Source organism: Aethalodelphis obliquidens, unplaced genomic scaffold, assembly GCF_003676395.1.
Source record: "Aethalodelphis obliquidens isolate GAN/ISIS:26980383/991018 unplaced genomic scaffold, ASM367639v1 scaffold22, whole genome shotgun sequence".
NCBI lineage: Eukaryota > Metazoa > Chordata > Mammalia > Artiodactyla > Delphinidae > Aethalodelphis > Aethalodelphis obliquidens.
This window is the reverse complement of record NW_020837966.1, coordinates 2,980,168-3,007,823: the sequence shown is the minus strand read 5'-3', so window position 1 is coordinate 3,007,823 and position 27,656 is coordinate 2,980,168. Positions and strand designations below refer to the sequence as shown.

Sequence of the window (27,656 nt, the reverse complement as noted above, 5' to 3'; positions counted from 1 at the left end):
TATCAGCTGCTCCACAGCAAGCACGCAAAACAAAACACAAGTAGGTTGCGGGCATGCTGCAGCCAGGACCAATCACAGCAACATCCAGCCAGTGCAGCCTCCCACCTTACCCTCCTCCGGGCAGCTCCGCCCTTCCGCTTTCCCGGAATGCTCTGGGCCGACTCCCGGCGGCCATCTTGGTTGTGGGCAGTCGGCCGAGAGGTTGCGCTTGTTCCGAGGCCTGTTTTCTGGTGGTCGCGTTGCGTCGTTGAGGCTAGAGGCTGGAGGGGCGTCGGCGGCCGAGATGACCCAGGCCGAGAAGGGGGACACGGAGAATGGGAAAGAGAAGGGCGGGGAGAAGGAGAAGGAGCAGCGCGGCGTGAAGCGACCCATCGTGCCCGCGCTAGTGCCGGAGTCGCTGCAGGAGGTGAGGCGCCGGGGGCGGGCCTCGGACTCGGCTTCCGGGCGGGGCGGGGGGCCGCGGAGCTGGGCGAGGGGGAGGAGGCTGGCGAACGGCGGGAGTCTTCGGGCGCCCACCCAGGTGGGTGGTGCAAGGGGGTCGTCCCCCGCTTGCTCCGAGGGCACAGTGCAGATGGCCAGGCCAGTGACACCAGCCACTGTGCGAACCCCAGCCTCCCGGGCTATGAGACCAGCACAGGGCTGTCACCTTCCTGCCAACTAGTTTGAGGGGGCAGACTGGATGGTGTGTAAGGGCCTTGCCAGTTCCCACTCTCTAGGATTCTCCCACTTGGCGGGAAGGGGGAGCTCACGGTTGGGGATGGGCAGTAAGTATCTAGGGCATGGAGTGGGATGGGGTGGTGCAGAGGACCATAGGGGGAGGTATTGGGCACACACAGCAGGTACCTCCTCCAGCCCTGACGGCCTGGGACAGTTTCTTCAATGGAGGTGACACCTGGGCAGAGACCTAAAAGATGATTAGGAGTTAGCCAGGGGGAATGTGAGGGCAGGAGAACAGCATGGAAGAGACCTGGGCCAAGGGAGGATATGAAATGTTGGAGATGAGGATGTCTGGAATTGAGGAAGAAGAGGGAGCAAGACATGAGACTGGAGATCTTAACAGGGATGGCATCAAGAGGGTTGTATAAGCCAGAGCCTGGCCTCTTCTGAAGGGAATGCAGAACTTGGGAAGAGACAGCCAGACTCCGAGCTACATGATTAACTCGTTTAATCCTCACAATAGCTCTCTGAGGTAGGAACTTTATCTAGAGCAAGGAAGTGGCACAGCCTGAATTTCGAGCCAGATTTGTGAATCTGGAGCCTGGGCCATTAGCCACTATAACAACATTTGCTTAACTTCAGTCCTGTAACAACTTTTGGTTTTTCCATATCCTCTGTGAGACCTCTACCATTATTTGCTGAATAAGTTTTTTTACTCAATTTTATCTTAAGCAGTAATGTCCAGGAAATGATGTGTAGGATGTATTGGCTAGTTGTTTTCTAATATGTTAAGGTAGATATGTAATTATTAAAAACTGCTTGTCCACACTTTGGAAAACTGCGTTTACTACCCCAGAGCTTCCCCATCAGTGTGCTGCAGCCTGTGTACTATTAATGAGGTACTGATGTCCCTGATGGCAAGCCACCTCATCTGTTTAACTCAGTTTGCTAGCTAAATGTTGTCTGCCATAGCACGCAAAAGCTTGAGAAGTGTGCTGCGGAGCGCCAGGCCATGTGAGAGTGGTGCCATGGGCATTCAACAAATACCTACTAGGCTCCTGTATGCCATGCACTGGGCACAGAGTAGTGAACAAGACAGTAGTAGTCCTTTACATGAAGATTTTGTCTTTTGAGAGAGCAGACAGTAAATCATTACAAGAATGATAAGTGTCGTGAAAAGGAGGGGTGCCATAAGATCTTATTGCAGGGGCACAAATAAACCTGGTCTGATGACATTCAACGTTAGACCTGAAGGGAGGAGTAAGATTTAACAGGGAGAAAGAACACTGCAGGCAAGGGGAGTTGCGTTTGTGAAGGCCTGAATGTCAGCACAGTGAACTAAGAAATCAGGAGACATCTGGATTGGGAAGATTAAAGAGACTGAAAAGTAAGTGGTTCTAGAGTAAAGCTAGAGAAGTAGGCAGGGTCTTGATCTTGGAGGTTCTGGACTGTATCTTATTGGAAAGTTACGGAAATATTTTAAATGAGGACATGCCAAGAAGACACAACTGTAGCTTAAGGGCAGAGCAGAGTAGGTGCTGATTTAGAAGTCACACTGGAATGGTGATTCTCAACAGAGGCATCCTGTTGTCAAAGGGATTGTTGGAGTTCCTTCTTCCCCCACTCCCTCCTGAAACTCTGGGTCCCTCAACAGGTTTACGTGGTAAAGGTTCCCTAGTGATTCAGGTTATATTCTGCCCCCTTGAGAATTACAGATCTAAAAGCCCACAGTCATTACTCCACTGTCCTGATTTGTGCTGCTTTGTCAGTCCTTGTTCACTGTCTCCCAGTAATGGATGGTGAAATGCAGCAGAGCTTTCTGACCTGTGAGGATAGAATTGTGAACTCTGGTTTTTTAACCGCAGACTCTTGCCAGATCAGGTAAATAGTACAGAACCAATAAGGGTAAAGTGTTTAAAAAACAATGACGAAAATACAGTTCATGCACATTCTCGGAAGTGCTCCATGTATAAAGTCCACTTACTTTCCAGCATTGCAAAACAGTGATTCTGATCTTAAATTAACTTCTTCCCTCACCTTCTCAACCAGTGTTGTCACATCTGAGTGATCATACTAATTACTTTAGGAGCTTTTGTAAATTGCAGATTCCTAGGCTCTCTCTTCCTGGAGATTCTGAATCAGAAAATTTGTAGTGAAGCTTTAGGGTCTTTTTTGTTTTGTTTTGCTTTAACAAGGATCTTAAGGTGATTCAGATTTAGGGAACCCCATACTTCACAAGTCATAGTATTCCCCACACTCTTATTCGTTGTTTAACTCTCTTCTCTAGTAAATGGGAAGTTCTCTAGTGGTCAGGACTTTGTCCTGGTCACCATTGTACCCACAGTGATTGGCACAGAAATGCCCCCAAATTATAGCTTGATTTGCATTGGGTACTTAGGATTTCGTTCACTTAAACAAATATTTGTTGACCTGTGTACCCTGAGTCAGATCCTTGGCACACAGATACAAAAAGAGTTTGCATGCAGGCAGAGAGCAATATTTGGATGCCTCTCAGAGAACTCCCTTTACTGAATTATTTTGATACCTTTGAGTTTGATAGTCATTACAGGAAACTAATTTCTTAGTCTAGCCTGTTACCTCTGTGTTATTTAACATGTTACCTGCATGTTATTTACTAAGGTCACACTCCTATGTTTTGTATTTGCAGCAAATCCAGAGCAACTTCATCGTTGTCATACATCCAGGTTCAACAACTCTGAGAATCGGTCGAGCCACAGACACACTTCCTGCCAGCATTCCTCATGTTATTGCACGAAGACACAAACAACAAGGGCAGCCCCTGTACAAAGACAACTGGCTCCTAAGGGAGGGACTAAATGTAAGTCAAAAATGGAGGACGCTGGCGTTCCAGTGGTTAGGACTCCGAGTTTTCGCTGCCCAGGGCCCGGGTTCAATCCCTGGTCAGGGAACTAAGATTCCACAAGCCGTGCAGTGTGGCCAAAAAACCCAACACCCCCCCCTCCCCCGCCCCGTCGCAGCACACACACACAAAAGAAATGTAAGACCTAAAGAGAAAGCCCAGGGTTGTCTCCTTGGGAGGGCTTCAGTATTCAATGTATGCTATAATCTTGAACGACATCTTCATAGCTTTAATGTATTTTAAAATAACGACATCATTCAGGGTTACAAATGTCATTTTTTATCTGAGCTATCAATTTTAGATTGTACAGAAATAATTATAACAAAAGTAAATCTAATTTTTTAACCCATCAGGATGAATTGGGTATTGATGAAGATGATCTTTAGTGGAAGATACAGAATTGTCACTCCCTTAAAATGATGCATCCAGGTGTCTATTAACTGACTGCCATATTTTCTCTTCCAGATACTTAGAGTTTAAACTGAGCTCATATTTTCAATCTGTAGCAAATTGAATTGCTACAATAAGCACTTGTTACAATCTTAGATCAAATCATAATTTAAAGGCAAAAAGTAGTGTTTCCTTGGAGTAAGCATTTACTTAGGATGCAGTAGGCATCCTATTTTGCAGGTGATAATTAACAGGAAAATTTTTGTGATAGGTGTTAAATATGTGTATTGCGTTGTAATCTGCTTTAAGTTTTAAATCAAGGGTAGTTTTAGGAACTTGCAGTTTCTATAATTCTTATAGTAAGCCTTAGGGTTCCATTTTTTAGCATAACTAGCAGACTCTCCTTAAGTCCATTTCTAAGCTTAAGTATAACTTGACAGTGTAAGAATCTAAAATTCGCATATCTTTGGATCTTACAATTCTATTTTAGGAATAAATCTCAGGAATAAAAATGGAAAGAAAACAAAATAATATTTTATAAAAATATAGTGTTCTTTGCAATATCACAAGAACTTGAATACTCATTAATTAAGTGAAATAACACATGAAGGAATAAAACATTGTTATAAAATTGTAAACATGAGAATTATATAGATATATGGAAGAGTCTCTCGAATACTTTGTAAATATAAAGTAGCAGTGCTCTGATATCAGTCAAAAGTCACTTGAGGTTATAGATTTTTGCAGATAGTTTTATGGCGATGGCTCTTTTCTGATTTTTTAATTTATAAATAATAAGATCACTTTGAATTTTTAAGATTAATGCATGTGACAAAGGTGAAGGACATGCTACTCGTTGATGAGGGAGCATTTGCTCTTGCTGGATTAAATTAGTATTTTGCCATTTCTTTCTCTTTTTCACTAAATTCTTTATACTCTTCATCTCTGTTCTTTTTCCCCAGAAACCTGAAAGTAATGAACAAAGACAAAATGGCCTTAAAATGGTGGATCAAGCAATATGGTCTAAAAAGATGTCAAATGGTACAAGACGGATTCCTGTGTCCCCTGAGCAGGTTCAGTCTCAACTCTTTCTTCAGATTCATTCTTTGACCACTGCTATTAAATCGTAACCATTCGTGTGCGCTCCCTGTTTCATTATGCAAATTCAAGATGGGATTTCCTTAAAAGAGGAAGAAAAAACATTCTTAACCACCTACAGAATACCTGAATTGGTGTTGCAGATGTCTAGGCAAGCCAAATAATTTGTAAGGTGGTGATTCTTGTGTCTAGTTGATGAAAATTTAATTTATCTGAGAGTCTTAAGTGTGTAATTCCAGGATCTTGATGGGAAGCTGTATTCTTACTACATTTGTCATTTTAATGTGATAAACCAGTGCTGCTAGGAATGGACATGAGTCTATATGATATATAAATCTGTATTCAACTTTCAGCAGAGTACAATATTAATGTTGGACTGACTGAATCACTGCCTGAGTGTTAACATTATGGGAGAAATCAAGATTGTGGTATAGAGCAGGAGAATCCACTTGTGACCAATCAATATTTTGTCACATATCTTGGATTTATGATTAAAATTTGCCACTGTATCTGGTCTGTGAGAGAGGAGAAAAGAGGACAACCCCTTCTTGTTTTCTTGCATGCATTCAGAGAATTTTCGGATGCTCTTTTGTTTCAGGCACGTTCCTACAACAAGCAGATGCGACCTGCGATTTTAGATCATTGCTCCGGAAATAAGTGGACAAACACATCTCATCACCCTGAGTTTTTGGTAGGAGAAGAGGTAGGAAACATCTTTACAGTGAAATGGAAGAAGAAAACCTAGATACTATTTGTAAAATTAATTTGCTTTGCCACCTAGTTCTAGTTTTTCTTAGCATTCTGTAATCCTACCCTGAGGACCAGATATTCACACTGGCTCCTGAAATGTTACATACACCACTCTCAACATTAGAACAGTCAGCAAATGTTAATGATAACTTCTGGCCTTAGGTTTTTGAATGTGAATCTAGAAAACCCTGAGAGAAGAGTTTTAACAATGTATTCATCTGCCTGTCTTTTCTAGGCCCTGTATGTTAATCCTCTGGACTGTTACAATATTCACTGGCCTATCAGAAGAGGTCAGTTAAATATTCACCCAGGACCTGGGGGCTCCCTTACAGCTGTTCTGGCAGATATTGAAGTAATATGGTCTCATGCGATACAAAAATACTTGGAAATCCCACTGAAAGATTTAAAGGTAAACTAAAATGACCGGTTATTGGATTGTCTTTAAGATTCTTGGTCAATAAAAGTATACTATACTCAGTTGTTTGTAAGACAGTGTTCTTGAAGCCTTCTCGACCTTAAGCTGTTAAGGATATCTTTTTTCCTTCACTGAATTCCCCTCTGGTGCTTTCTTTTTTCTCTCATTTTGTTTGGTTCTTGGTGTTCCTCTCAACTGCTCTGCAATCAGCAAGCTTGCTCATGTTTATGCCTTCTCTCTGGACCTTTTTCGGAAACATCAGTTGTCTTATTTTTCATTTTACAAGTGTTAAATAGCTCAAAGGGAAAAAAGCCCACAAAACTTCAGCATTTTCTGTTTTTTTTTCATAAAACCTAAAGGATAGCAGAGAGCTTTGAGTTTTTATTTTGGGCCTCTAGCCATTGCTGCTACTGCTTTAGAGAGAATCCTCTTTGACGACAAGTGTGGTGAAATTTATTTTGACCTGACTTGAGTGTTAACCATTTTATATTTTTTTCTTTGTTCTTTTTAGTATTATAGATGTATCTTGTTAATTCCTGATATCTATAATAAACAGCATGTGAAAGAATTAGTGAATATGATCCTAATGAAGATGGGGTTTTCAGGTATGTCTGATATCCCAGTGAAATCTGCCTGAAATGAGATTGTTTTTTTTTTTTTCCTGACAAAGTTAATCTGATTCACTGCTTTATTGAAATGCTTATTCTGGGAGGGTCAGTGATACTTGGGTGATTGCCTGGAGGTTCCTAGATTTTAATTGAATATTTGTTGTAGGATCTTTCCTGCTCCCCAGGTGTTCACGCCTCTACCTTTTGTTTTTCAGGGATCGTGGTCCATCAGGAGTCTGTGTGCGCCACCTATGGAAGTGGTTTAAGCAGCACGTGTATTGTAGATGTTGGAGACCAAAAGACAAGCGTGTGCTGTGTGGAGGATGGGGTCTCTCATCGGAACACTCGGTGAGGAGCTTGGGAGGAGGTATTCCCTACTCCTCCCCACACAGCCTGTTCAACTGAAAGCATCATGAGTTAGAAAGAAGTTTTTGTAAGGAATTACATACTCAGATTTTTCTTGTGAAACTAGTAAGATTGTGGAAGTGCAAATTCTAACACGGCTATAAATAGCCAATTTTACCCTTCCCATTTGAACTGTCTAATATGAGTTCACATTAGCAGCTCCTGAAAGCCCTAGTGTGTGTTGTGTGCTTTCCCACAGAGGAAGTGTGTATGTTAGCTCTGTGTCTTTCACTGTGGTGTGGCAGAGAGATACCAATCACATTCACAGCAAAGCTTTATTTGGGCAAGTCATGTAGGAGAAAATAGGTTTTCAGGTCTGAATTCTCTAGCTAGCTAGCATTTTGAGTATTTGCTTTTCTCGTCATAATTGTTTTTGGTGAGTGAGGAGTAACTTTATGGTGGTCAAGTCCATTCATTATGTCATCTCTGATAGAAGAGGTAATAAAATAACTAGCTGGAGCAGGTTTGCTGCTTGTCTGTGCTGAGATAAGCCCAGCAGAGGTAAGCACACTGAGGTAGTGCACACACCAGTTCTCTGCAGCATTTTGTGCTTCCAGGATGGCTTCTTCAGGATGCTTTAATTCTTCCTGTCACCCACATAGGAAGTTTGACTCTTAAGTCAAAGAAACAAATTTAAAAGAGGGTCCAAGCAGTCCATGAGAAAGGTTAATTTGTTACCTCCCACCCCAAGTTACAGTGCATTCTCAAACCCAGATTGAGTTGTTTGGGCTCATCCATTTGTAACACCTAATGCCATTAGTTTTCAAAGTATAGAGAAAACACTGGACCCAGGTCTTCTACCACTAAAACAGCACAGCAGTGATCTTTCCAAATCGTAGAAATATTCAGTTAGTAGATAGTATTCGCTAAGGTTTTCTCCCTTAACTTTGTCTTACGGTGTCACTGCCTGCCATTTCTACATGTTGGTGAGTGTAGACAGTCAAACAGCTGTCATATGCTACACATATGGACTTGGAAATGAGCTGGATTTAATGTGTATTCTGTTTCTTGGACAGTTTTTGCAAATAGCATTTTTTGCTTCTAGATGTTCACCACTGGTTTTTGCTAGCTTCCTTTCTCTGTCCCTTACATCCATTCTGTCCTTTCATGCTTTAATTTATCTCTACAACATTTCTTGAAACTTGCTGTGTTTCACTGTGCCTAACTGAGTTTTTGGAGCACCCTTTGCACCTTCTTAACTGACAGCTTACCCATCTGCCCTTTTCTCTTAACACTAGGCTCTGTCTGGCATATGGTGGATCTGATGTGTCAAGATGTTTTTACTGGCTGATGCAGCGAGCTGGGTTCCCTTACAGAGAATGCCAGTTAACAAATAAAATGGATTGCCTTCTTCTGCAGCACCTTAAAGAAACTTTTTGTCATTTAGATCAGGTGGGAGCAAAATCAAAATTGCTGATTATTTTTGTTTTCAGGAAAAATTGAAGATATTTAAAGCTAATTAAAAATTTAACAGTGTTATGCAACCTGTTCAACCCAAGTTTATAAAGCCTTGAGGCTGAAGCTCTTAAGGAGTGAGAGAGTTTTCTGGTAAGGTCAGAGCTGTACGGATGTGTCTCAAGCTCTGGAAAACACAGCTAGTATTTTTAAGAGAGTTTAGCAGATGTCTCTCTCCTTAGGATCTACAATCATTCTAATAAAGGATAAAGATAAACCTTTGGATGTAATGCATAGTAGCAGGTAAATACATAGGTATAGACAGTTAATAAAATGGTATCATTTGAAGCACTTACTTGGTATTGTGAACAGTCAACATTTAGTCATTGCTGTATATGAATTGCTACCTTTTTATGCTATTTGTTTTAGACCTTTCTTTTTCCAACTTATTTTAAAGCATTTTTCAAGTAATGTAATTCTGAATAAAAATTTTTTTGAGAAACATTAAGGCGGGGTAATAACATTTCCCAGTTATTGAGGGAATTTGCTTACTGGTTTGGACATTGTATTGGTGTGTGTTGATAATGAAGCAAACAAAAATGTACATAATGGGAATTTCAGAAATGTTGAAAGAGAATCAAGGTACAGTTGAACTCTTGTTTTATTAAGTGCCAGTGGGAGTCGTAGGAAGTTGTAGGGCAGCCCTTTTATAGGTGAGATTTAGATGGCATTTGAAGAGTTTGCATGCACTTTTACTGATTCACTGACAGCATCTTTTCCTGGAATCAGGACATCTCTGGGCTTCAGGACCATGAGTTTCAGATTCGACATCCAGATTCCCCTGCCCTTCTTTACCAGTTTCGATTAGGAGATGAAAAACTCCAGGTAACACATCGGTATATATTTCCATGGGTAGAAAGAAAGGCAGCCAGGTTCAATCAGACTGAGAGAATATGTACTTGCTGGAAACCTCATGAGGTGAGAATGTCAACTGGTTGTAAATTAGATGCTAACCCAACATTTGAACCACTGGTAGAGTACAGATTAGAACAGATCTGAGCCATTATTTTAATTAGCCAGTATGTGATGAGTTGTTATTTAGAAAGAGGCACCATTCTTACTAGGAAATTATAAAGTAGATTACTAGGCACTTATTTTACATTTACTTTGAGATTTCTGGTGTTATATCACCCATTCAATTTGATGATAAGTTAGTTTTCTGGCCTATCATGCACTGAAGAAATAATGTTACTTCTGAAAGAGAATGCTTACTCGGTCTAACTTATAGGATCTGATCTGCCAGTTTTGTTTTTGGAAGAACAAAATTTATTTAATGGGTCAGTTTTTTCAGAAGGCAGTATCCTTGGTTGGTCATTCTTTTCCTTCCATGCACAGGCTCCGATGGCTTTGTTTTATCCAGCAACTTTTGGAATCGTTGGACAGAAAATGACAACTTTGCAGCACAGGTCCCAGGGTGACCCTGAGGATCCTCATGATGAGCATTACCTGCTGGCCACACAAAGCAAGCAAGAACAGGTCTGTGGTAATTCTGTGTGAGAGGAGACAATTTTGTCCCTGTATGAGAAGTTTGCCCATAATTAATGCATCATTGCAGTGGCTGCAATCTGACAGTATACTAAAGCTGATACTGTCTTCAAGACCGTAGATGAAGTCCGTGTTTAAAATCCAGATGACAGATTTCTTTATTCAGCAAACATCAATTTTCAGAATACCAATCTACAAGATACTTCCCTTTTGGCATGTATTTTTTAAGTACTTTATGTATAATACTTTATCTACTTTTGAATATTTATCCAGTAGTATTTTCAGTAAAAGCTTACCTATTTTTAAATTATCATGCAAAAACTGGGTGGCACAGGCAAAGAGCTGAATTTGCCCAAAGCTGATCCTAGTTTTAGGATGTCTGATTCAGGGGCACAAATTAAAGCTCTTATCTGCTAATGAAACAGCAGCTCATGATGGAGAGAAGAGGGCAGTGAACCTTTTCTAGTTTTTGTTCCTGTCCCAAAGCTGAGCGTGGGGTGCTTAGATAAGGTCTGAAAATGAGGACCCATACAGCCAGTGGCCTAAGAATTCCAGTGAACTACTACACTTAGAAACTCAGGGGGAAAAGTTCATCTACATCGACATTTCAATCTTAAAAATCCTATCAGTAATAGCAAAGTTATAGCTCTTTTACTCAGGAGGAGCTGTGGAGGGTTGGAGGCAGGGAAGGCTTTCCTGAGGAAGAGCCATTTGAGAGAGAGGGATCTAGGGGGAGAGTGAGGTGTTACCTCACGCGCTGCCTGCCCATGATTGTTTTGGAATTGTCAGCACTTCCTCATCTTCTGCACACCACCCCTGACTCCTAGTTATCCAGGGGTGGGGATCAGGTGCTTGGTCGTAGAACTATGGTGTGTTTCCTCTCTGCAGCACAGTGACAGACCTTCTTTTTATAGAGTGTAGAGTAGTGGGGTAGGGAGAAGGGGGGGATCTAGCTGGAGAACATCAACCGTGTTCTATCATAGCCTTACCATCCATTTGATTCTCCTTTTGATTGATTTAAAGTCTGCAAAAGCTACTGCTGACCGAAAGTCTGCATCCAAACCCATTGGATTTGAGGGGGATCTTCGTGGCCAGTCCTCTGATCTTCCAGAAAGACTGCATTCCCAGGAGGTGGACTTGGGATCCTCCCAGGGAGACTGCTTGATGGCTGGCAATGATTCTGAGGAAGCTCTCACTGCACTGATGTCCCGGAAGACTGCCATCTCGCTGTTTGAAGGGAAAGCCCTGGGCCTGGATAAAGCCATCCTCCATAGCATAGACTGTTGTTGTAAGCACGTCTGGGAGCCGGGAGAGAGCAATTACAGGGTTCAGGCTAGGGTGTAGTTTTGCCCTGCAGCATGTTCATGCCAAAGCTTTTGAGCAAAAAAAAAGAAAAAGAAAAAAAAAAGCTATTGAGCATCTGCTTTGCGCCTACATTGTCAGGTGTTAGGATCTGGTTCCTGGCCTCGCTGAGCATGGAGCCTAGTGGAAGAGACCAAAACAAGTCGGCTTACCACACAAAGATGAAATTACAACTGTGGCAGGTGCTACAAAATTGAACTAAAGGGTTCTGACTGAGAGTTTCTGATTGAAGGATTTAATAAGGGGTTTTTACTCAGGAGGAGCTATGGAGGGCGGGGAGGCAGGGAAGGCTTTCCTGAGGCAGAGCCATTTGAGAGAGAGGGATCTAGGGGGAGAGTGAGGTGTTACCTTGGTATTCCAGGTAGACGAAGAAGCCTGTGTGAAGGCCAGTGTGGCTGGAAAGCAGGATGTAGGGTGAAGCTGTGGTAAGTGGTGGGTACACACCACGCTGGACTTTGTAGGCCGCCCTAGAGATTCTGGTCCTAATCCTGCTACTAGCAGGGTCGGGGGTGGGACAGCAACATGCTCACATTTGTGTTTTGCAAGGTTCCTCTGGCTGCATGGTAGCATTGTCTAGGATGGGTTGGGAGAGAGACCTTTGAGAAGGCTCCTGCAGTTATCCAAGCAAGAGATGATGGTGGCTTGGCCTGGGGTGGTGGTGGATATGGAGAAAAAGCGTGGAAGGGATTTCACTGTCTTTTCAGCGTCTGATGAAGCCAAAAAGAAGATGTACAGCTCCATCCTGGTGGTGGGAGGTGGTTTGATGTTTCATAAAGCTCAAGAATTTCTGCAGCACAGAATTCTCAATAAGATGCCACCTTCATTCAGGCGAATTATTGAAAATGTGGATGTGATCACAAGGCCCAAGGTATGTTGTACACAGTGCAAGTTGTACTCTTGCCAGTGAAACAGCATTATTTCTAGTTGTAATGTATTGGACAGAGAAAATCCTGGGAGGCGTGGGTTTGTGTCTGGGGAGTTCTTAAGGGCTTGGAGCAAGTGGAAAAATTACTTTTCAGCAGGTCACAGATGTGGTGAAAGGAGCTCTGGACTAGGGACTAGATTACTGGCTTTTAGTCCCTGCTGTGCCCTCCAAACTAGCATGACTGACTTCCGCCTTTGTCAGAGGACTGGATGGGGCAAGGAGAAGACTGACTGTTCTCACGCTGTCAGCCAGAACAATTCCATTTTATCTCTTTCATATTAAGAATCTCCTGCTGGTCCCTAGACCAGGTGATCTTCAGGGATCTTTTTGATTTGAACTATCTTGGCAACCATAAACACAGGAATTTAGAAACGGATTGTGTCTGTATTTTATTATTCTCACTGACAATTCCTGGGAATATTTTTATTTAATTTTAATTCTGAGGGAGGGATTGTGGGATATATTTATTCCAGTCAAACTTCAAAATAAGTTATGTCCTTACATATGTTCCTGCCTATAGGGACTCTATGTGGAATAATAGTAAATAGTGAATAGTAGCATTTTCAGTAATAAAAACTAAACAAATTTTTTGTGAGTTGAAATAGAAGATGTCTGTGGTTCATGGATCTTTCATGGGTCTTTAATGCAAGTTGAAAATCTGATTTATTCCATATTGACTCAGCAGCGTGTTTTCTACCCCCAAATTCAAGTAAATGTCTTGTCTGCTTACACTGAAATATCTTTGTTTATCACCTCTCTAGGACATGGATCCCCGGCTGATTGCATGGAAAGGAGGGGCAGTGTTGGCTTGTTTAGATACGACACAGGAGCTGTGGATTTATCAGAGAGAATGGCAGCGCTTTGGCGTTCGCATGCTACGAGAGCGAGCTGCTTTTGTGTGGTGAAATGGACAGAAAAGCCACTGTTGAAGACCAACACATAACCTTGTGGTATAAGACTCTTATAGAACATTTATATTCTAATTTATTGACCTAGGTGCTTAAGTTTTATGAAATAAATGAATTTTAACTTTTATGTTGAGAACATGACATTGGTGTAAAAAATAAGCTGCTTTTGTAGTCAGGACATTTGAGAATAAATACGAACTTAGTCTTCAGTGGTAAACTCTCCTGCCCCTTCTTCAGGGTCTCTAACTCCCGATGATCTAAATTGTTGCAGTAGAATGGTTCTCAGGTGGTGAAGCCCTTCATTTAGGTTGGCTTCTGAGAGTCATCAGGCAGTCTTACATAACCATGAGGGGTGTGTGTGTGACTGTGTACGTGTATTGTGAGAAATGTCTGGTCACGCATTTTCCCTCTTATCTAGTACAGCAAGCACATATGTCATGACTTGTGTATGCTGCTACAATTCCAAATAGGAAAGAAAGTTTTTTGTTTTTTTAAAATTTTCTCCTGTATTACAAAAAATATTGGGGCACATTCAGGTCTAGATTTCGAGAGGCAAAGATTTAAGGCTGGGCTGGCTGGCTTTTGTTACTGACATAATCTAGGGTGGGCTTGGGGAAGGAAAACAGTCATTGACCAAAACAGAACAGAAATGAAAACTCATTTGCTTCCTAAAGCCAGATAGAAATGATTTAGGTTAATGATTTTCTAATGTGTCGTACAGATAAACAAGGAGACTGCTGTAATTTCTAACTTAAGCATCAGGTCCCCAATTTTCCTTTACCTGAAAAATGAAGTGAAAGTTCTTGGAGTACTTTTTGTTCAGTATGATCAGTTGACCTTAATCTGTGAGCAGTCTGAACCAACGTTTAAATACAGACAGCTATTACCACCAGTGGTCCAGGCCTTGGTGCAGCCTTCTGAGCCCCGGCAGAGGAAGGGAAGCAGGTTTGGAGACTGGAGCCAGCCAGCACAGCCTATGAGCTCAGAGACCTGGGAGGGTGGGGAGGATGCCTGATTCCTGCCACTCCCTGCCAGGGACCATCTCGCTCCCCTAGAACTGAGGGTGGGAGTGGGGCTGGGGGAAAGACAAAAGTAGATGCAGATAAGAGATGCAGGTAAGTGGAATATAGAAACAGTAAGGACGGTTGGGGGGGACTTCCCTGGAAGTCCAGTGGTTAGGACTCGGCACTTTCACTGCTGTGGCCCCGGGTTCAATCCCTGGTTGGGGAACTAAGACCCCACAAGCTGCACAGCATGGCCAAAAAAAAAAAAAAGGATGGTTGGAAGTTTTAGGACTTGGAGAAATGCTGTTACTAGAGCATTTTAAATAAATAGGATTATTTTGCGTATCTGCTCAGTAGGTTGGAAACAAAGAAAAGTCTGCCAGTATTACAAAATTTTAATTTGCTAGTATTATTTGGGATGTTTGCCTTAAATTTGAAAATTGTATGCTTTTATTTTTTCAGTTTTTTAACAAAATAATTAAATTTATACAATACTGGTTTTATGTTTCTGGGCTGTTTCAACACTATTTAATACTGGCTACCTAGTTCTAAAAGCATAATGTATTTCTGTTTATAATAGTTTTTCACATAAGAGCATATTGCTCTTATAACTGGTAGATGTTGATTCAGAGGAGGTTGGTTTCTGATCCAAGTTTTGACATAAGCCGTCTTCTATTACTAGCACTTACAAGCACCATGAAGACTGATCATGACAAGTAAGTGAGCTTTACCACATTAATTGTATTGCCTCAGGCATTACTAAGTATTTGCTTGTGAACCTGCACACACTATCCTTCCTTATTTTGGTCTTTATCTGTAAGACATGTATTAGAAGGAGTGGCATGGTCCTTTAAGGATAATCTACAAGAACATTTTAAGAGTCATCCACCTGAAACTGATCCACATTCTAGAGCAGATGCAGTCTTGCACTGTGTGAAAGAGACAAGCTTTCCTAGAAAAATATGGATGCTAATATAAACAACCTTTTGGTGACCTCTGCATTAAGAAAAAGATGCTTTGAGAAAAGTAAAAAGTTGGAAGACTTAAAATGCCACACATCTCTACATTCTGTAATTCTATGGTAGATTATGTTGTTTTTTTTTTGCGGTAGACGGGCCTCTCATTGCTGTGACCTCTCTTGCCGCGGAGCACAGGCTCCCTACGCGCAGGCTCAGCGGCCATAGATCACGGGCCCAGCCGCCCCGCGGCACGCAGGATCTTCCCAGACCGGGGCACGAACCCATGACCCTGCATCAGCAGGCGGACCCCCAACCACTGCGCCACCAGGGAAGCCCTAGATTCTGGTTTTTATTTAAGTAAACCAGTGCAATAATTCATTTATAAAAAGACTAATTACTTCAACATATGAATTATTTTTGTTTTGAACATGGAAAGTTATGTAATAACCATAAAACTCTGAATTCTGACAGTGACTTCTAATAGGTAACTTTGGGCAAAAGTAGACATCAGCTCTGCAAGTGATGTATTTTGTTGTTGATGTTAAAAGTCACCTGTACAAGAGTCAGATAGGACATGAATCTAGTTCTGAGAGGGAGGGTCCTATGCAAATACCAAGTTTACAAGTGGTTCCACATAAAGTAGGTCATCTGGTCAGCAAAGACAGGTTCAGCTTGTTATTCTCTATTTTTGTTATCTTAGAAATAAGGACTTGTGTGTGTAATAGAAGGTTTTTCACCTAAGAAGTTATTGAGTGAATTAGTGAGGACTCTTAGGTTTGGCATTCATTAATTAAACTTAGAAAGTTATAGAGCTAAACAATTCTACCTACTCTGCAGAGCATGGACTATTCAAGACTGGATATTTGGCTGGGAGATGCTTTATCATTGATTATCTGAATGGTTATAGTTTTGTAAGTGGTCTTTTTTTTTTTTTTGGCGGTACGCGGGCCTCTCACTGTTGTGGCCTCTCCTGTTGCGGAGCACAGGCTCCGGACGCGCAGGCTCAGCGGCCATGGCTCACAGGCCCAGCCGCTCCGCGGCATGTGGGATCTTCCCGGACCGGGACACGAACCCGTGTCCCCTGCATTGGCAGGCGGACTCTCAACCACTGCGCCACCAGGGAAGCCTTGTAAGTGTTCTTGATTTTTAGGTGTGAAATTGACTTAGCTTTATAGTTATAAATTCAGTTTCTGTTCTTTAATGCCACAGTAGTTAGTAAATTTGTAACAATTTTATAAGCATAAAAACTTTTAATTACTAGACTAAGGTGTATGTATTCAGTTGTGAATCCTCCCTTACTTTTGCTAACGCAGGTATACATATGGTTGACCCTTGAACAACACAAGTTTGAACTGGGCAGATTCACTTATATGTAGATTTTTTCAATAAATACATACTACCGGTCTGCAGTTGGTTGAATCCACGGATGCAGAACCACAGAGACAGATAGTGGACTGTAAAGTTATACATGAATTTTCGACTGCACAGGGGTCAGCACCCCTACCCCCTGGGTTGTTCAAGGTTCAGCTGTAATCCTCCCTACAAGTAGCCTGTACGGTAAACTTCAGAATCATCACAGATGCTTTCCTCCTGTAATTGGAGCAGTAGGAAGGCTTTAAGGTCTCCTGCTTCGTGGCTGGGCTATGGGGAGGAGCAGCTGTAGTGGCAGGCGTGCACCCTTCTCCCCGTCGACACACGTTGTTTGGCATGGAGAAGCTCTGCAGAAAGCTGTAGCATCCTTCATGAGGCGGTATGTGGGGCAGACACTGAGCCCAGTGTCGTTGTCTTTGGTATCCTCTCTGAAATAGACTACCACGTATTTGTGCAGATGAGTCTGGCTTCTCAGATCGCTGCGGAAGAGGTTCAAGGCGATGGGGAACAGGTCTTGGGAGTTCTGACAGCGGCTGCCCCCCCTCTTGCCACAGGTACCATCACACATGGTGTTATCATTGGAAAGAAGGAAAATGACCTTATCCGTGGCGCTCTTCTGAGTGGTAAGCCACTGCACGGGACCTGTCTCGGCTATTTTCTTTTTCTGCCATTTTTCAAGGATGACTTCACTTCTGCAGTGGTTTTAAATAAATTCAGTGAAGTAGCAAACTGTGTGATGGAAACATATTTCAGATGGGTAAACCACAAGAACCTTAATGGGGGGCAGTAGTGTGGTAGTAGAGAAGGAAGTCTTCTTGATCCTTTCTGTGGGGGAGAAAAGCATTTGTCATCTGTGGACAGCAAATAACAGGCTTTTACTCTAGTCTAAACTATCGCTGATAAATGATCCCTTGCTAGGGCACATCAGCTAAGCACCAGGGATGTTATTACTGCCAGAGAGGAAAATACCCCTGATGTTCCTTTTGTACACATCACCTGAAACACACCAGTGCTTAAACCTTAAAGATGCTTAAAAGATGTTTTTCTAAGTCCCTGTCACTGAATTAGTCCTCTTGATTAAGCCCGTAGCTTTTCAAATAAATTCATAGAAACTGTTCAGGTTTAAGGTACTCTGTTTCAGGTGGGTGGTTGTAAATTTAGTATTTTTAGTGCCATATGTGAACAAGGACAGCTGACCTCTCTGCCCTTCACATCACGTTTTAAGTTGGGTCAACTCAGTAGTTCCATCTTCTACCTACAGGTGGTAGAGTTTCTTTACAGTTCCGTAAGGTTAAGTGGTGCCCCCATTTCAGCTGGAACTCAACTGGAATTCTGTCCTATACGTGTTAAGGAATGGAAACTAGGTATGAAACTAACAAATACAAACAATAGCCATTAATATAAGTATTCTTAAGGTCAAAGTTTGACGTGGCTAGCTTACCTAAGAAAGAAAATGGGATTAATCTTGTTCTGTATACAACATCACAGACAACTCAAAGACTACATTTATATTTCCTTGTCTACGTGTGGAGGGGAGAAGAAGCAGAGGTTTTCAGTGGGCCTCCCTCTAGCTGTGTATCTATATAAATATTCTGATTTCTTATTCAAGTCTTCAGTGTTGTAGAGTTGGCAAGATCCTTAGAGTATATGAATCCAAATGAGTGTTGGTCTTATGCTTTGGAAGAATTACTTTTCAAAAGTAGGAACTAGCGTAGAGTACCTATCACAGGTAAAATGTAATTTGTTATCAGCTATCTTTGGCCCATTACACTCGTTGTAGATGCCTCGATGGTAAAAAGAAAACAGGGGATAGCAGATCTGGAGTCCCAATCCCTGCTTTACCTTAGCGGGTGTGGTCCAGTCATTATATTAGTCTTTAGGAGAGCTATGAGGCATTAAATAAATGTCTGACTCTTGTGTAATGCCAAAATGTGATTGCCTTTGGAGGAATCTCCTTTAAAAAAAAAAAAAATCAGTGTTATTTCCTCATCTGCATTTCTTTAAAGAACTGAATTAGAACCCTTACCATGCCTCCAGGTCAGATAGATCCCAACCGCCAGCACCCACGTGGCCACCAGCAGAGCCGAGAGGAGGAGAGGCAGCCATCCACCCAGCACACTTCTGCCTGGAGAAAACCAAGCTTATTCATCTTTAGCAGAACAGAACCAAATTTATCTCTTATTTGGAAACTAAAACTTTTACTCAGTGCTTTGTGGAAGTTTTGGTCCCTTTAAAGCCAAGGGTCAGTAGATCTCCCCGGGGTCTGCAGATCAGTGTGTTTTTCCATTAGAGTGTCCAGGTGTTTCATTAGATTCTCAAAAGGGAGAGGGGGCCCAGGAGGTAGGAACAGTCCTCTAAAATCATTTTGGCCTCTTACTCCACATTTTCACTGTGATAACCAGGGTTTACGTTTTTTTTTTTTCTTTGATGAATTAATGTTATTCTGGGTGCAATTACTTAATACATAATATGGATAGATGGCATTTTTAAAGGCTGTTTTGTCAGACTGACAGATGTGGGAGGTCACGCCACCTGGTTACGGGAATGTTGAGGATCAGTTAAGCTCCAGCGTGTGAAAGTGCTCAGGAATCCATACGCACTGCGCCTACACAGCAGTCAGGATTGTTAGGAGGTGGGTTTCTAAGACCAGCACCTTTTAACTTTTTTTTTTTTAATTAATTTATTTATTTTTGGCTGCGTTTGGTCTTCGTTGCTGCGCGCGGACTTTCTCTAGTTGCGGTGAGCGGGGCTACTCTTCGTTGTGGTGCGTGGGCTTCTCATTGCGGTGGCTTCTCTTGTTGCGGAGCATGGGCTCTAGGCATGTGGGCTTAGTAGTTGTGGCCTGAAGGCTGTAGAGCACAGGCTCAGTAGCTGTGGCACACGGGCTTAGTTGCTCCATAGCATGTGGGATCTTCCCGGACCAGGGCTCGAACCCATGTCTTATGCACTGGCAGGCGGATTCTTAACCACTGAGCCACCAGGGAAGTTAAAACTTTTGACCCCACCCCTGGGCTAGTGCTGGAAGCATTTTGTCAACCTGCAGTGAAGGTACTAACATTGCTAAATCCGGAGAGACATTCTCCAGAACCAGCTGCTCTCAGGCACCAATGACGTGTGTCTCTTGGTGCCACTATTCCTAATTTGTTATCCAAATGTCTGTGTGGCCACAATGAATCACAGTATCAGCCAGGCCTGGGCCACTGAGATGGATAAGAAAGTCAAAAAGCAGTGAAATGCATGTTCCCTCATATACTCAGTCCCTTTACAGCCCTGATGTTTTTCAGCAGATCCTTGAGGCACTCTGAATATCAATTTTGCACCGTTGATTTTGTTTCCCTTCTTGTGTATATCCTGCTTGGTCATGGATCTTGATCTCATAAATGAAGCACAGGTATGGAAATACGGCGTCAGCTAAGGAGAAATGAGGGGCTCAGCCTTATTTCTACTTTCACCAGAACTTCTCTTCCCTTTTTTTCTGGCTTCAGCCCCTCTCTAGCATTGTAATAGGACACTTTTTTTCCTTGGTCATATGTCTGTCACAAAGCCCTAAAATCCAGACTAGTGACTCAAGACCAGACACCTTCTAAGACTCCTGAGCTGTGAACCTAAACTTTGTACATGTTGCTAAGATGTTAATTTCCTTATCTAAAAGGGTTAGGTCACATCCTAATACATATACTAATATGTCCTCCAAAAAACAGAGCAGTGGGACTCCTCTTGACCTAAGCCAGCGCTTTACGACATGTAAGTCCCTTGGGACTAGTAGAGTCTGGTTCCCTGGAAAAGGGGTGCAGTCCTAACGTGCTGATGGGTATCTGCTCTGCCGGGCGTGTCTGAGCTCTGCCTGTATGTCCCAGGAATGAAGAACAAAAAGGCCCTTATGTCTTGGGTGTAGCTGTGTCCTACCGGGACCCTCCATGGCCCCACAGCATACACTCAGAGTGGAAAGAGCTGTGAGAGCACCTGCTAGCCCAACTTCCTGTTCTCCAGCGCAGTAAACTCAGTCCCCGAGGGGACAGAGTTGCCCTTCAAAGTTCATATGCTGATTGGGAACCCAAGCCTGCTGATTTCAAGTCCTTTGTTACTTCATTTTGCAGTGAAAATGGAGGCTTGGGATAATAAAATGGCTCAGAGTTCCTCTGTGTTTCTGTGACAGAAAATAGGAATAAAAGCACCTTGGAAAGTCAACAGCCACTCACAAAAGCAGAAGGGACCGTGACGATAAGGTCAGCTTCCTGACCTCACAGCTGTGAAGATGGAAGCCAGGATTCCCCATCAATGTCACATAATGGTGAGACTGCTGGCAGAAGCGAGCTGGGGAGAGAACTCATCTGCTCCAACTAGAAAGACTCCTTAAAGGCAACGAGTTGCAGTGCAATGGGTCTTCAGTGCCCTTCCCCTCTCCTCCCCTCCCCAGAGCATCTCGTTTAGCTTTACCTGGACCACAGCACCTTCACTTTCCCCAGTCCCTTGAACCACCACGGAAGTTCGAGTTAGTTCCTTCTGGTGCAGGTGAGTAAGACAAAAATCAAGAATTAGGAGCCAGGGACTTCCCTGGTGGCACAGTGGTTAAGAATCCACCTGCCAATGCAGGGGACACGGGTTCCAGCCCTGGTCCAGGAAGATCCCACATGCCGCGGAGCAACTAAGCCCGTGTGCCACAACTACTGAGCCTGTGCTCTAGAGCCCACAAGCCACAACTACTGAAGCCCTCGTGCCTAGAGCCCGTGCTCTGCAACAAGAGAAGCCACTGAAATGAGAAGCCCGCGCACCACAACAAAGAGTAGCCCCGCTCGCCGCAACTAGGGAAAGCCTGCAGGCAGCAACGAAGACCCCAATGCAGCCAAAAATAAATACATTAAAAAAAAAAAGGTATTAGGAGCCATACAAATGATTAGATCAAAGACTGCCAGTGAAGACACCGCTCTTCCCAAACTGACTTTGAACTCATTAGACTAAGCGTGAGTCAGGATTCACTCCATACTTCGGAGACCTCTACCTTTGGTTGGTTTTAGAGTCACAGGGATGTTTCCAGGGATGCTCCCAGGGACTTGTTTTTCTTTGTCTGAATTAATCAAAATAGCCCAGCATATTTGTACAGCAGACAGTTCTGCCCGTGCTCTCTCAAAAGAGAGCCTGTCCAGGAAATCTGCATTCTTCAACAAGAGAAGGAGAGCTGGAGGTTGAGGACGGGGGTGGTGTTGAGGAAATGAAGGGGAAAAAAGTACCTCCAACACATAAGAAGTCCCAATTACAATGGTATTTTGTATGAGAGCCATATATCTGTTTCCAAGGGGACTGGTTGTAAAGTTCACTTCTACCGTGGTCTCATTCTTCTTACAAGCAGTGATGTTTGGATCCCACAGACTTCCTGTAAGTTGAGAGAGAATCACAAGGCTGGAGTTGCAAACTCAGCCCTCATTTAAGTCCCCATAAGGGCTTGACAAAAACAGGTGTACATTCTGAGGCACACGTCCAAGAGATACTTATTCAACTACACAGTGTGCCTTTGATTTATCATCTCAAAGTAACCTGCTGCCCAAGAAAGTTCAGTGACCCCACGTCACTGCTTTGCTGAAAACAGCTTCCCTGGGCTGAGGGTGGTGAGAGGCACAGGCTGGGTTCTACTACTACATTCTATTCTCAACATCCATTTTGAGTGAAGGGCTGGGGTCAGGGTTTCCTCCTTTCCGGGATGCGGGGCAGGAGCCACAGGTTAGGAGACATGTCTAAGTTTATAGAGTGAGGGAATTCAGCTAGAACTAGAACACTCTGGGTTCCAGGAGCTCCATCCATCAGACTGCTCTGCCCCAGCTTTACTGGATGTCAGGAAATAAGGAAATATCTCATGGCTTAGAAGATACCCGGACAGGTCTACTCTGTGAGAAAAAGCTGGTGGTTTCATTCATGTGGCTTGCAAATCAGCACTCGGTTAATTTCCAGGAACATGATATAGAATACCGTGTATTACTTTCCCCACCCAGGAGGCCATTTCAAGCCCCAGCTCGGAACTGTCTTTAGGAGTTGGGTTCTAGGACTGATTTGAGGCCTTCAGACCGCCTCACATCCCAGTGACCTCCAACACTCCAGATCTCTCCTGGTGGGGGGCGAGAGAGGAGGCACAATGCTCCAAGTCTGCCTTCCAGCGAGGAGACGCGTGCACTCAGTCTGTTGGGGTTCATAGGGATGCCTGTGGGGTGGGGGTGCCTAAGCAGCAGGGACTGATCCCCCAAAACCACTAGCCTCATTAGCACCCTAAGACTATTACCCAGAAATGCACAGAAATCCTTGTAAACCCCTTGGAAGTTGGCCAGTTGGGACTGATTATCCTGAAGGGGCTTATTTAAAAATGCAAAAGATGGGGGCAGGTTCTAACAGTCTGGCCTGTAGGATGTAGACCCCTGTGAGGTCACAGGTTGACAGCCTGCTTCTAGGTCACTACTTTAGCTAACGCTCCCACCTTGAATGTTTGCACGTCCAAGCAGAAGGTGTGCAGGGTCCCCGTGACCACAGTTCAGTGGTACTGGTGTCTGAGCAGGTGGGGGACTTACAGATTCCCATCCAGGCAGGAAGGGCCTTTGGTTTGGGCTAAAATGTTACTTTAACCAAGGTAGCAGGGTGTTTTTTTTCTGTGACTTGCTCACCATATAAACCTACTAAGAGTCTGTCCATCCCTGGGTCCAGTGGGCACGGCGCTGGCCAGGATCAGCCTTCACAGTCTGAGCAATTCGGATACATAACAGCCCCACTCTAGGCCTCAGTTCCTTCATCTTAAAAAGCTTGAGCTGCGCTGACTCATGGTATGAATTTCTTCTAATAACAAAAGCAAATGCTGTATTTACTTACCTGCCTCGATGCACTTTTTTTTTGTATTTCATTATGTGGTCCAGGCAGCCTGGAAATTTGAATGAAAGTTTTTACATTTTAGAAGAAGGTATCTCTGCTCCACCCCCTTGCCAACAAGTGTGCATACACATATGCTTACCACACCTGTAATGAATTGTCAGACATTTCAGATATGAGGTCAGATAGCAGATTTAAATGAGATGCTAACATCATACTTTTAAACAGAAGATTATCTATTCAGGAAGTGATAACCAGAGTCTAATTAAATACAGCCTTTATCAAAACTATCTGTGATCCCCAAGAGAAGACTTAGAAACCAACCATTATTCAAAAATGAGGTTTGGTAATATGTGTAGATACTGCCCCTTCCAGGAGGTGGAGCTTAATCCCACCCTGTACCCCCACCCCAGGATGGGGTAGACTTAGTGATTTGTTTCCAAAAACTAAAATTTGGGAAAGGGAAAAATACTAGATTACACAGAGAAACCTGGCAGACACCACTTAACCAGTGACAAAGGTGAGCACTACCTGTGACGTCCTGTGCATGTCACCCACCCCTGATAGAGTGTCATGAGAAGAGTGCTTCACCTCTGCGGAATTCTCACCAAACACACCTATATCCCCAGTCTAATCATGAGACAAACACCAGACAAACCCAGATTGGGTTTGCAGGATGTATGGCCATCACTCCTCAAGACTGTCATGATCGTGAAACACAGGGAAAGACTAAGAAACTGTCACAGATCAGATGAGACGAAGGAGACATGGGGGACTAAATGCCACTGAGACAGAAAGAGGACATTAATGGAAAATCAGGTGAAATCCAATAAAGTCTGGAGTTTAGTTCATAGAAATGTACCAGTGTTGGACTCGCAGTTTGACAAATAGACCACGGTAATGTAGGATGTTAACGATAAGGGAAACTGGGTGACAAGTATATGGAAACTCTTTGTACTAGCTTTGCAACTTTTCTATAAATCTAAAATTATTCCAAAATATAATTTAAAAAATGAGATTTAGTCTCATCAAGAAAGCTGGGCACTACTGTGTAGTAAATGATGTGATGCCAAGAATACACTGGACCACGACCAAGGAACAATGACAGATTGGAAATTGCCCCATTTGGCTTCGATGCTACACCTGGGACAGGGACAGGCATGGGATACAGAACAGGTGACCCAGCCGAGTGGGGGTGACGTGGGAGCTGCTGGGGCCGGGCACCATGCTGGACCCTCCTCACCCATGATCCCATCTCATCCTCACCCCAACCCCCTGTGTGATACTGAAGGTGTGACACCAGAAAGCTGATTGTGTGTCACAGAGCAAGGGAAAGAACCCAGCACTCGGTGCCACCTGCCTCTTCACTGCAGCTCAGGGGAGAAACCTACTGGAGTCTGTACATCCTCAGAGACCGGCCGCACGCTGTCAGACTACACAGCCTGCCAGGCAACTGAGGCTGGAACAAGCGTTTTGCATCAACAACGAAGAATGGCTAAAGTGCATCAGTCCAGAAGGACCAGAGTTTGACTGTCAGCTTCACTTCTGCATGTGTAACCAGGGCAAGTTACTTAAGTTCTCAGTTTCTTTATCTGTAAAACGGGGCTGTCCCAACCTTGGGGTTGTTGACGGCTTAAGTGAGATGATGCGTGTCAAGTGCTCAATCAGTGCCTGACACACAGGAATGGGCTTTCCCCTCCATTTCACCTGACTTAATCCTCTCCTTGTGAGTGAGGTGCAGTTACTGTCATGTCCATATTACACACGAGGAAGCCGAGACTCAGCAAGGCCAAACGCCTTGTCCAGGGTACCTGGCTTCTCTGTACCAAACCACATACCAAAACAGGTGTCCCAGCAAGACAGTAAGAGAAGAGTGAGGAAATGTACCTGGTGAGGTGAAGTTCACAGCCAGGGAGGGGCCGTCTTCATTCATATTTGCATTGGGGATGTTATGGGCCCCAATGAAATAGACTCTGTTCAGCTCTACAGGAAAGCCAATGTAGGAAAACGTCCACTGCAAGGCAAAGTGAGAAGCCCTGAATTTCCAAGTTCTTCTCATTTATAATTTCATTCCTTAACCTACTGCTGAAACTCATGTCTCTAGTCAACGTCTGCTAAGGAAATGGACCCCACACGGTTTGCCAGTGTAACTCACAGACTCAGAGAAGTGTAAAATTCTAGAGCCAGGATGTAATTTAAGTTCAGCTTCCCTCACTTTGCTGATGGGGAAACTGAGGCCCAGGGATGCTGACTTGCCCAAAGCACACAGCAGAGAAATGGCCCCAAATGGGATTTGAACCCAGGCATTCTGCTTCAGGCTCCAGGTTGTAGCTCTCAGCAGCCTGTTAGCACAACATCCACACCCCCCAACAAAGGACCTGGATTAGTGGCAATTAGCCAAGTGTCTCCAAGTGCTTACTTTGACCTAGAAGATTCCCTCAGTCCTTCAAGGCACAGGGGACGAAAAGAAACCGAGTGCCATGTTGAATATGGTCAAACCACAAGCTTTCATTTGCCAATTAGGCAAAACACCATCTTTTTCCTTAAATGCATACATAAGGGATGAATGCTGAGCTGGTTCCACTTCACAGTTTGAGGGAGACTACATGGCCCCATGGTAGGCTATGATGGGCCATAGATTAACCGCTAGTACACGTGACCCTCAAGCCTGGCCATCACCTCCCTTAAAGACCAGAGGTGGGTTTTTTACCCCTCTCTGCACCTCAGCCGTCTCTGCTACAAGCAGGGGATAACTCTAGACCACCATGAAGGTCCCTTCACACTCTAATGTTTAACTGCAGGCTTTCAGGACAGTCTAGAATATTTATTGAGTTTTCCCAGGTTAAGGACTGGCTATGCCAAGAAGATAAGTAGAAGAGTCCAGTCCATGGTGCCTTTCCCAGGTGCTTTTAAAAATTCTTCTTCTAATATAAAAGGACTCACCTGAGATATTTAAAAAATCATAGCGCAACTGTGATTTCATCATGTTATCTTTTAAAAAGAACTTTTAGGGCTTCCCTGGTGGCGCAGTGGTTAAGAATCCGCCTGCTAATGCAGGGGACAGGGGTTCGAGCCCTGGTCCAGGAAGATCCCACATGCTGCGGAGCAGCTAAGACCGCGTGCCACAACTACTGAGCCTGTGCTCTAGAGCCCGTGAGCCACAACTACTGAGCCCGTGTGCCACAACTACTGAAGCCCATGCTCTGCAATGAAGAGTAGCCCCTGGTCTCTGCAACCAGAGAAAAGCCCGCACTAGCAACGAAGACCCAATGCAGCCAAAAATAAAATCAATAAAACATATCAAATTTATTTTAAAAAAATAATAAAGAGAACTTAAAAAAAATAAATAATATCATCAGTGTCTAAGAAAGGCCAGTATTAAATCCTTTGGAGTTAACTGCTCATGTCTTTTTTTTTTTTTTTTTTTTTTTTAAATTAATTTATTTATTTTTGGCTGTGTTGGGTCTTCGTTTCTGTGCGAGGGCTTTCTCTAGTTGCGGCGAGCGGGGGCCACTCTTCATCGCGGTGCGCGGGCCTCTCACGGTCGCGGCCTCTCGTTGCGGAGCACAAGCTCCAGACGCGCAGGCTCAGTAGTTGTGGCTCACGGGCCTAGTTGCTCCGCGGCATGTGGGATCTTCCCAGACCAGGGCTCGAACCCGTGTCCCCTGCATTGGCGGGCAGATTCTCAACCACTGCGCCACCAGGGAAGCCCCTCATGTCTTTTTATAAGAAAAAATAATTAGCACTTTGGTTTTGTAATAAAATACTGGACCTAAAAGGCAGCTGCAAGTTCCAGTGACATGACACAGCGTGGTTAAGTCCACCAGCTCTGGAATCTGATCCTTCACGGCCTCAACATTTCTAAACACCTTGTATGACAGAAGGCAAGACTTTTGATAGTTTGAGTAACCTGAGTTGGGTGAAATTCTCAGTCGCTCATCTTTGTCTTTTTAAAGCTGAACTCCAAGGGATATCATCAGGCAGCTTTTTAAACAAATGAGCCACCATACTGGGAGCTACATTCTTGTCAAAGGGCTGGTGAGACAAATTTTAGGAAGAAGCAAAGCAACGGCTCTAAACTTTACAGAGTTCAAGCTGTTGGCCTAACATCAGCTACTGCAAAGGCAATGAATTCTTCCT

At 43.6% G+C, this 27,656-nt stretch overlaps 3 protein-coding genes across 5 annotated transcripts in view; 2 read left to right on the top strand and 1 right to left on the bottom strand.

The window, feature by feature from the left end:
• Positions 1–15,312, top strand: ACTR8 (actin related protein 8). 3 transcript variants are annotated; one of them, XM_027121107.1, is made up of 14 exons: positions 1–406; positions 3,326–3,496; positions 4,891–5,001; positions 5,625–5,729; positions 6,012–6,185; positions 6,703–6,796; positions 7,015–7,147; positions 8,443–8,596; positions 9,389–9,577; positions 9,995–10,135; positions 11,168–11,432; positions 12,211–12,374; positions 13,193–13,381; positions 15,026–15,312. In XM_027121107.1, the coding sequence occupies exons 1-13, from the start codon at positions 284–286 to the stop codon at positions 13,334–13,336; spliced, it is 1,968 nt and encodes a 655-aa protein (XP_026976908.1). In that variant the 5' UTR covers positions 1–283; the 3' UTR covers positions 13,337–13,381; positions 15,026–15,312. The 3 variants fall into 3 exon arrangements, with proteins under 3 accessions (XP_026976908.1, XP_026976907.1, XP_026976909.1); XM_027121106.1 differs by lacking the exon at positions 15,026–15,312 and having other exon boundaries at positions 2–406; positions 13,193–14,842; XM_027121108.1 differs by lacking the exon at positions 15,026–15,312 and having other exon boundaries at positions 8–406; positions 9,389–9,484; positions 13,193–14,842.
• A 1,103-nt stretch (positions 15,313–16,415) lies between these two features.
• The window catches only part of CHDH (choline dehydrogenase), a 77,183-nt gene continuing 65,942 nt past the window's right edge, over positions 16,416–27,656 (top strand). The window contains exons 1-2 of the mRNA XM_027121105.1: positions 16,416–16,431; positions 17,228–17,296. The gene's annotated coding sequence lies outside the window, so the exon portion shown is untranslated. The remainder of the gene's footprint in view (positions 16,432–17,227; positions 17,297–27,656) is intronic.
• IL17RB (interleukin 17 receptor B) lies at positions 16,944–26,534 on the bottom strand. Its single transcript, XM_027121471.1, is given in 7 exon segments — positions 16,944–17,022; positions 17,024–17,498; positions 18,700–18,798; positions 21,050–21,189; positions 21,906–22,040; positions 23,520–23,568; positions 25,404–26,534. Coding segments are annotated over 7 exon segments (1,149 nt in total). The 5' UTR covers positions 25,576–26,534.

What these genes read in the sequence shown, in the direction of transcription:
- ACTR8 (XM_027121107.1), top strand. Translation starts at nt 284, where the DNA reads ATGACCCAGGCCGAGAAGGGGGACACGGAGAATGGGAAAGAGAAGGGC. An exon ending in TCCTAAGGGAGGGACTAAAT is followed by an intron (nt 3,497 to 4,890) that starts GTAAGTCAAAAA and finishes CTTTTTCCCCAG; the next exon opens with AAACCTGAAAGTAATGAACA. An exon ending in CCATAGCATAGACTGTTGTT is followed by an intron (nt 11,433 to 12,210) that starts GTAAGCACGTCT and finishes CTGTCTTTTCAG; the next exon opens with CGTCTGATGAAGCCAAAAAG.